The 10,069-nt window shown below is 43.4% G+C and overlaps 1 protein-coding gene across 2 annotated transcripts; it reads right to left on the bottom strand.

The window, feature by feature from the left end:
• Positions 1-220: 220 nt before the first annotated feature.
• LOC118472073 (CLP protease regulatory subunit CLPX1, mitochondrial) lies at positions 221-7,463 on the bottom strand. Of its 2 annotated transcripts, none has more exons than XM_035959202.1 (15): positions 6,617-7,463; positions 5,144-5,205; positions 4,909-5,012; positions 4,701-4,780; positions 4,260-4,310; positions 4,078-4,152; positions 3,927-4,004; positions 3,229-3,285; positions 1,899-1,969; positions 1,548-1,647; positions 1,373-1,477; positions 1,143-1,205; positions 942-1,064; positions 694-837; positions 221-570 (listed from the first exon to the last, which is right to left on the bottom strand). In XM_035959202.1, exons 1-15 carry the CDS (start codon positions 7,445-7,447, stop codon positions 496-498), a joined length of 2,019 nt encoding a protein of 672 aa, XP_035815095.1. In that variant the 5' UTR covers positions 7,448-7,463; the 3' UTR covers positions 221-495. The 2 variants fall into 2 exon arrangements, with proteins under 2 accessions (XP_035815095.1, XP_035815096.1); XM_035959203.1 differs by having other exon boundaries at positions 4,909-5,009.
• Positions 7,464-10,069: the final 2,606 nt, after the last annotated feature.

The raw sequence follows: 10,069 nt of genomic DNA, 5'->3' as shown, positions 1-10,069 counted from the left end.
TTTTTTATTACAAACTTTTTCCAGTTGATAAAATGGTACTTCTTTTCATCGCCTCCTCCCTGCCAGAGAAATTTCCTCCTGATGGAGTCCATTTTTTTAACTGTTGTTTTGGGAAACAGGTACATGGACATATGATAGATAGGAGTATTTGTGATGCAAGAATTAATGAGAGTTATTCTACCAGCGATGGAAAGGGCCCTTCCTTTCCAAGATTGAAGCCTTTTATCAATTTTTTCTTCCAATTAGACACAAGGAGTCTACTGGGACTTATAGGAAATTTCATAACTGACGGTACATACATGAACCTGCTCGAATACACTCTTCCGAATCCTGCTTCAAATCATGCAAGGCGTGAGCGCTGCCGGGCAACGTGTGTCAGGTGTCAAAGGAACAATGGACGCTGCACATATTTATTTCATTTACAAGGCTGCTACTTACATGGATACAACTGGGATTAGATTTTACAGGTTACACTAGTGCGGTCAGAGCCAGGAATCACATGCCAATGGCTCGGGATGGTGAAAGCTCAGCTTCTCCATCCATTTCGCTTGCGACTCCATCTCCCGCCACCTGTCACAATTATCATATTTACTATGGTTTTGGCAGCAAATGGTATAGATCTAAAGTGATCTTGCTACACCACGTAGCAAAAAAATAAAGTATGCCAAGGTCACAGGATTTAGTAAGATTTACCTTTATATGGGATAGATATTGATCCAAAGCACCGTCACCATAAAGAATCTTGGCTCCATAGCCAGGTTGGTCCACTGATCCTACTGCATCTTCATCTACAACCACTGCATCAATTCGCTTCTCCCCAGATTTTGCATCTGGAATCTGTAAGGAAGCAAATCAATTGTAACAACAATCAGTATGCCGACTCCATAGACTTTACAGGTTAGGTGAATAGAAAGAGAATACAAAACCATCATGCGACAAACCTCATACATAGAATCCATGAGAATATTCTCAAGGATGGTTCTTAAACCCCGTGCACCAGTATTTTTTGACATCGCCTTTTCGGCAATTATTCTAAGTGCACCATCTGTAAAGTGAAGCTTAACCTGAAACCCAATGCTGAGCCAAGTTGAGACACTAGGGAGATACTAATTTCTGCATGTTTTCATGGTAAGCATACTCACATCATTCATGCTAAACAATTTCTTGAATTGCTTACCCAGGGCATTCTTTGGCTCAGTGAGAACCTAGCAGAATAAGATTGTGTCAGTACTCTGTGAGAAGTTCTCTAATAAGTAATAATCATATTGAAATATAAGTGCATGTTTCTCTAAACAATGTACCAGCATAAGCGTGCATTACTCGACAGACCATGATGTTAGGAAAGATAAAATACAGTAGATACAGGTGATACCTGAACAAGCTGGTCCTCATTTAGAGCGGTGAGGCTCACAAGGATAGGGAAACGTCCAATAAATTCTGGGATAAGTCCATAAGCTATTAGATCACCACTCTCAACCTGAAAAGGAAACACATTGAAACACCTCTAGGACAGAAAGTTAACTAATCAATAGTAGAATAGTACTAACCGATTCCAACAAGGACGATGTCACTTGAGCACTTGAAGTGCCACCGACCCTCATGTTTGCACGAACTGGTGCGCCGAAGCCAATAGAAGAATCCTGCCGTCTATTTTTTTATGTGAAAGAAAAGTTAAAAAAAACTTAGATGAAGACAGGGGCGGATCTAGGGTGTTTGTTGGGGTCAGCCGACCCCGATAAAATTTATAAATCCTTTAGAAAAACAATGTTAAAGTTTAAGAAAATTTGTATCATGTAGCAAAGCTGATTTCGCTGACCCCGACAATATTCTTAGCTAGATTCGCCACTGGATGAAGATATATAGGAGACACCAGATTGCAATGAGTTAATGAAGAGTACCTCTCCGATATAGTTTTCTCCAAATCCACGAAAGCGCCACCACATATAAAAAGAATATCTTTGGTATCTATCTGCATGTACATGAATGCCATAATTAAGTAATTAACCAATGTTTGTGATAAAAGGCCAAAACACAGGTCAAGACTCAATAGGCATCGTGGAATTTTCTTTCCTTTTTTTGGGGAGGGGGGTACAGCGTACATTAGGCCAGACATTTACAGCAGAGAGCTGTTTGGCATGTTTCTGAATAAGCAGCTTACTGATGAAAAAATACATTTAGTGTTTATTGCTTTTACAATAACAAAGAATGACTACTACCGCTGTTTCTTATAGAAGTTCATGCCCACCCATATGCACAGACATATGAGGCATAAAATATAAGAAAAATATTGTCAAAGAAGTCCCAAGAACCTGATCAATAGCATTGGATCGTGCATGTGTCATGTGGGGAAAGCAGTTTAGCCGCAGGACTAAGAAGGCAGGAACACCTAGCCAGGAAAGTGGCTGATCTGCTGTCAATGGGAAGCGGACATTAGCTGGTGCTAATTTAGAAACTTAATAATTGAGAGAGATTTGAGGACTGATTGGCAGCCTGATGCCTATGTAAGCTGAATGGCCCTTGGAGCATAATCAAGCAATGAATGATCTTCCTATTTCTCTTCCCTCCAATAAAATAGGGAGCTAAAGGGGTGAAACCTCGCTCAACTATACCCGCAGCTACACTTGCGTAGCCAAGGATCATCATCACCTGAACCACCATTACCCCCTCACCAATGCCATAACAGCATGCTCCTGTTAAAAGGTGTACTACAACTAGTTGGTAACTTTTAGAATTTTATGCAGCATTAACACAGGGATCCAATACTTTTTTTATTACAGAACTCTTGATCTTCTCAATGGGACAATGGAGTTAACATACACCTTGTGTCCATCAATGTAAGGCAAACTTTGGCAGGGAAAGTCAAATTTTGTAAGTTCTGAAAAAAACAGTTAGTCAAATTATATACGTATTTAGTGTACAAACAAAAGATGCACCAATATATACTCCCAGTCCCAACATCGATCAATGCAAGTCGTATTTTGTTCTGGAAAGTCAAAGTTGACAATTGTTGACAAATAATTAATTAAATTATATGCATGTCAGTTGCATCAACACATCAATAGGTTAATTACCATACTACACTTAAGATTATGTTGATTTTCTAGCAATAGACAGTTAGACAATTCAATGGCAGAGAAAACAACTGGACAATCTATTTTTGGTCACTTTTTCCTTTTACCATTTCTTGTGGAGTAGAAATGTAGAACGTCATAAATAAGCTAGCTTTACCTGTATATTATCACCACGAGGATGCTTCCTTGCTCCTTTTTCAGGAACGTTGACTATCTAAGCATGACAGAATTTGAAACGGAGAATTAATAATACATTTATATAGAGATATGAAACAAGCTATAACTTTTGTATGCCCCAATGAAGACAAACTGATAGATAATCACCCATATCTTGTGGCTAAGACACAATTATAATTAACAATTGCACCGCTTCATGAATCATGACAACAGAAAAAAGAATGCAAAGGTCAACCGATTGAGTACAAAGTGAATTAAGTTCCTTTCATATGGTAACTGCAAACCAAATGTAAAATTGTAACTACATAATACCTGGTGCATGATCACATCAGGCATGTTGGGAACCCAAAAAAGTTGATATAACAAGAAACAATTCTAGGCACTTTTTGCTCTTTGCTTCCTTTCTTACCCTTGATAACTAAATGCTATCACACAAATACACTATAACATTTCTTTCCAGTGTACCATAAATGAAGGTAACAAGGTCATTTGATCCATTTTATTAATAACTGTGCACAACTCTATAACAAGCAATCAGATTGTACACAACTAACATAAATGCAATAATTTTGAATTACACTCAGACATGAAAGTTTGATTTGAATGCGACTCAATATGTCAACAACCAAAACAAACACAAGCTAACAAGGCCATTGGGAGGTCAATATTATGCCTTACCGTGCCTTCCAGCATTTTCAGCAATGCCTGCTGAACACCTTCACCAGATACGTCTCTGCTGATGTTAAGACTTTCAGCCTGCATGCCAGATCACAAACTAATGAATGTCCACACCAGGAGGGAAAATTCAAGCCAAAGATTGATGTCATACCTTTTTTGTGATCTTATCAACCTCGTCTATGTACACCATCCCTTGCTGTGCTGCTTGCACATTAAAATCTGCCACCTAGTTAATGAAAACATAGAACAGTCAAAGCTCACTCTCAGGCAAGATATTACAACAGTTCATAGTTTAACTTGTTTCACTGCACATGTGCAAGTCAAAAGGGATACCGTGAGTAACTTGTATAATATAGATTCTACATCCTCTCCTACATAACCTGCCTGCAATAAGTGGAAAATTTAATCCTTAGTGCTGAAACCAAGAGGATAGCATCGGGGAAAGAAATCTAACAGAGTCAGAGACCATATGTGCAATAGCAAACCATAAGATATGATCTTTTTAAATTGTTTAATTAAATGGCTCGGTAAGAACTATAGATATCCGAACTAGGATTATGACTGCAAGCATTCAACGTTGAGATACAATAATGTGATAGGTACTGCAAAATCAGTACCTACATTTATGCAGAATTTGTTAATAGCATACTTCTTGCTAACATAGTTTAGATGGTGTCATTGATGATGCCTGCAATACTCTCTATAGATTGGCGTTTTTTGTGTGTTTAACCAATATGCACTTCTCTCTAGAAGGCAATGTTAACAAATACTTGCCTGGGTTAATGTCGTTGCATCAGCAATTACAAATGGTACATTCACAAAACGAGCTAATGTCTTTGCAAGTAAAGTTTTACCTGTGAAAGAAATGAACCATAAAAATAAATACTGCTGAGTGCACTTCCTTTTACAGACATTTGAGTTGATCAAATATAGTAGCCAGAGCTGACATAAATCCAACTTTAAATGGTTGCAGATGCCTTACCAGAGCCAGTAGGTCCCATTAACAGGACATTGCTTTTCTCTAGTTCCACATTGTTGTCGTCATCAGCTTCCCCATCAAAACCACCCAAATCTGCTCCAGACCTACTGGTTTAGCTTATATACCACATAATTAGTCACTGAAAGATATTTATGAATTCTAGTTTCTTAGGGTGCAAGAATGAGTATCATTCATTATTTGCAGAAAAGACAGATTTACACAGCAAAGTGAAACTGACCCCTTTTGTAAAGATTGATGGTATATCCGTTTATAGTGGTTGTAAACTGCAACAGATAGCACCTGCAGGTTTACAAGGCTACATCAGATGAGGACAAATTCAAGCAAGTGTTCTCTTGCTGAGTACCCAATACTGAGACAAATCAATCTAGATTATCATGAGAACTGAAATTAAAAAATATATCTATGAAGAAACTTATACAATTCTCATCTCTATTGAAAGGTGTAAAGAAACTTAATCTTTTTCTTGAACATACAGGTGAGCTGTGTGTCATTGTATTAGAGATAGTAAACAAGAAAAAGAACTGTCCCAGCCACCCAGGCTTTGGTCATAGAGGAAAAGTTCAGGCAGAAAACACACACAGAACATACGCCAACACACACTAAGTAGAGAACTCCTCTAATTAGAATTAGATGAAATGACAGTTCAGACAGGATAGAAATTCAGATTATCCATTATTGTTTCACAGTGTTAGAATGGGGCTCACATTTTTACAACTAAACAGAAAGTCAGAGAGCTGCAGGGCTTAGCAAAGTGAAACCGCGGTGGGGAAAGTGCATGTTATGACCGGCACTCAGTATCACCGCCGCCCTAGGGCGGCAAGAGGGGCAGTAGAAGGGGCAGACGCCCAGCAGCTCTAGGCTGGATAGAGTTTGAGATAGATAAGAGCAGGAAATCAGCTAGTCAGGTTAGAAGGATAAGCGTCAATCCTAGGCCAGATAGAGTCGGTCTAGATGGATGAGGATAAGCAGAGTTTGTTTATAAAGATAAGGGATCAGTTTAGATAAGAATGGGCTGCTATATCAGCCCTATAAGATGTACTCTTAAGATCAATGAAAGCAGACAAGCAATCATTTTGCTCGGCTTCCCCTTCTCTGTGCCTACTGTTCTCCCGGCGAGTACTGTTCACGCGTGAAACAGTACCACGCCGTCTTCCACCCTCTGCACTAACCCTAGGACAACTGCGCCCAAACGCCATGGTCCAGAGCCTCGCCCTTCTCCTCATACCTTTTTAGGAGCCGCAGTTCCAACAATGCATTTCTTTGATTCTATTACAAAATGTATAGCATGGTCCGTTCCCAAATAACCATTTCAACCCCCAACCAGCATTCTATATATATTTCTTTTTCTCTAATTTAGAAAACATTTTCCATTGCAATTATACCCAGTAGCATTTAAATGGCCAATAGTCCCAACTCTAAACAAGAATTGGGTTGGAGAAAACTCTCATTTTGTTGAAACAATCAAATTCAGCTGTGTTGAAGTCCCTTAATCGATTGAAGAAGGGAAACGGGGAGATCTAATTTTCTATCTATAAAAAAAGGCTGTAAAATTCCCTCCAGCTCCAGTGACATTGGAGTCATCAGAGACTTGCCATGTCTTGCATGAGCTGACCAAAAAACAGCATCAGGATGCCAATTCTAATAACCATGAAATGAAAAGTTACCAGCGTGAACGTTGTATTTATTTCACCTTCTTGGCTCTGTCCTGCCCAATCACATACTTGTCGAGCCCCTTGCAAATCTCCTTGGGCGTGGGTAAATCCCTGCCGAGATTGGAACCACCCCAGCCCTCCTTCCCCGCACCTTCGTCGCCAGCGCCACCTCCCCCGCCGCCGCCGCTGCCGGCAACGCGGACGACGTTAAGGTTGGGGTGAAAGGGCGGGCCGGGCGGGACGTGCACGGCGACGCCGCCGCCTTCCCCGTCGTCGCGCGACGAGGAGCTGGCCCTGATAGCCTCCCAGAAGACAGGGTCCCTCTCCCTGGCCCTGGCGGCGGGGTGGTCGAGGAGGTCGGCCCGGACGCGGCCGATCTCGACGAAGGTGCCCTGGAGCGGCGCTAGTACGTGGGGGTGGAAGAAGTAGGCGCTGCGGCAATTAGGGCAGAGGTTGAGCGCCTGGTAGCCGGCGGCGGCGGCCGCGGTCGGAGGGCCCCGGTGGGAAAAGAGGATGTCCATGTGCTTGGAGCAGCGCGGGCAGTGGGCCTCCGCGCGGATACGGCGCGGCTCGGGCTCATCGGTGGAGGATGAGGAGCTGCCCCCGGAGCCCGAGGAGGACTCCCACTTGCGCCGCTCCTGGAGGCGCCGGTGCGGTGGCGGCGGCTGGGCAACCGCGCCAGCAGCCGACGCGGCGGCCGGGGAGCACTCGGCCGCGGTGAGGGTGGAGGCGGCGCGCGTGGCGGCGTTGGCGAGGCGACGCCACCGGAGGAGGCCGGACATGGTGGCGGGTGCGGATGGATTGGCGGAGTGGAGAGAAAGAGAGAGTGACCTCTCCGTGGGGTTGTGTGTGTGAGTAGAGAAGCCCATACGGGCTGCCAGGTGCGGTCCGTCCTGGATCCGGTGAAGCCCGGTCTATTTTGAGATTGGCCGGATATGTACGTAGTGCTGGGAATCTGGGCCGGGCTTTTCGGGCCAGCACGAGCACGGCCCGAAAATAAGAACCCAAAGCACGGCCCGGCACGAAATAATATGGGCCGGGCTAGCCCGGCCCGAAGGCGGGCCTGAGCCGGGCCTCAAATTCCGACCCGTCGGGCCCCCAGCACGGCACGCATAGATGGGCCGGGCTTGGGCCGGCACGGCCCAATTCAGCCCAAACTGTTTAATCTCTTTAATTTAGTAAGATATTGAGTTTATATTGTTGTTATATTTAGAGTTTATGTGGTTAAATAATGCTATAATTGTTTAATATCTTTAATTTAGTAAGATATGAACTTTATATGGTTATAATATTTTGATTTTATGTGGTCAAATATACGGGCCGGGCTTGGGCCGGCACGGCCCAACGAAGGCACGGCGTGGTTTAGGGCCGGGCTGGGCCACTGTTTTTACACTTCGGGCTGGCACGGCACGGCCCAAAAATTGTTTGGGCTTTCTTGGCCCGAACCCGTTTGGCACGAAGCACGATGGGCTTGGGCCGAGCCGGCCCGGCACGGCCCAATTCCCAGCACTATATGTACGGTTAGAAAATTAGGTCACTCTTTTAAAGTCTGCGAGCTCGTTTCTCTGTCCGAGTTTAGTCCGTTGTTTATCTAAATGGGTCGGGCCAGTCCGATAAACACAGAAAAAGCGGTCGAAAACGGGCTATGCGGACCGGTAAGCACGGTTTAGTGTAAAAAAGCGGGTTTGGTGGGTTTAGAGCCAAACGGGTCGTGTCGGGCTAGCTCGTCGGGCTTAGTTTCGTGTCCGGGCCCGCCCCGCTTGTCCATGTCGGGCCGGCCTGAGCACGTATAAAAACGGGTCGGACCGGGCTCGTACCGGGCTAAATAAAGGTTCTTTGGACCGAGCTTTCGGGCTTCGGACTTTCTATACATCTATATGTGTGGGAAGTGAAATTTGGAGTTGTTTTCCTGACTTCTGCTGGTGCAGTGCTCCATACAACGTAGTATGCTCAGACCAAACCGTTCGAGCCTAAAAAACCACCCCGGTTCCGATAAACCGGCAATTTACCGGTAAAACCGGCCGATTTGGCCAAACCAAATTAAATTTAATTTCGTGTCGGTTTAACGATGGAAAATCGACAATAAATCGCCCTAAGTAGTTGGTTTTCCAAAAAAACGAACTATTTTTGGTGTTTTTTTCAAACAAAAGATAATTTTTGACATGATTTATTTGTAATTTGCGCAATTCACGTTGCACAGTAAATATTAATTGATCCACATGATATGTGTTCACTAAAATAACATACAACATGCATATGCAACCACAAACTCTAGTTCTCATGCAACAAACAACCAACGAACTTTGCAATTCTCAAATACAAATTCTTTTACAGCTCTCCAACGACACATAAGTCGACTTGTTTCATAATACTCACATGTTCAGCTCGAGTTATAGTGATAGTACACAGGCATGTTGAAAGGATCGTGATATGGTTCCAATTCGTCATAGTGATAATTCTATATAAAAGATATGAGATACATTAGCCAGAAAACAAGAACGGCAAATAAATACTTATCGACGTCGACGAAGCAAAAATAGCATACTGGTGCAGGAGGAACTTGTCCATACCCATAATATGGTCCTGGTGGATAAATATATGACAAATTTGAATATGATGGTGGAGGGGTCCACACCCATACATGATCGATGGTGATACTTCGTCTAGTGGTCCCTGGCCCGGTTGCTATTGCCATGCATAAGGGTTATAGATCGAGTCTTGTCTAGGCGGATAGTTAGATAACAAGATTTACTTGAGCTACGGATTCCATCTTGGACAGGAAACGAAATCGGACGACGTCGACCGCTTTTTGTCTCCCGTTGTGAATGAGGTGCATCATGGTAAGAATCTTGTATGGCATGGTTGAACCGACTTCCTTCAGTGGACCTCCGATCTTCTACACCACTCCCTCCTGCACCATATAATCTAGCATCACCATGGCTGCCATCATCACCTGCACTAGGGTCGATTGTGATATCATAACTGTCTTCATCCTCTTCTTTCTCTTCGATTTGATTGGTGATTTTGACTCTTTTCCTTTCCTATATGATGGACCAAGCCTTGTCTTCCGCTTGCCAAGGTGGGTGTCGACTAGCATCTATTCTCAGTTGCCTTGGTTCAGAGGCTTGAGCAAGATTGTAGTCTCTAACACGCTCATGTACTTGTTCCATACTTCTTCACATCATCCTATCAAAGTGGCCCTCGAGATACCCTATGGACTAGAGGATCCAGATCCACCACCCCAATCATACCTTGCACCGGCCCTCTAGATAAATTCGTGATCCACACGCGACTTATGTAGAGCTGCCTAAAGTTCATTCTCATACTCGTCGTCATTTGATTCACCAAAATGGGTTCGTGCTGCCTCATTTGCCCTTAGCTGCTGCGTGAACCTAGACATCTTGTTTTCATTTGTCTTATCTATGTCAAGCTTAAAGTATGCCTATGTCTAGAGGAACATAGGGACATTTTTTTACATTCTTCCATCTATG

Source organism: Zea mays, chromosome 5 (genome assembly GCF_902167145.1).
Source record: "Zea mays cultivar B73 chromosome 5, Zm-B73-REFERENCE-NAM-5.0, whole genome shotgun sequence".
Taxonomy (NCBI): Eukaryota; Viridiplantae; Streptophyta; class Magnoliopsida; order Poales; family Poaceae; genus Zea; species Zea mays.
This window is presented reverse-complemented; position numbering and strand designations above follow the sequence as displayed.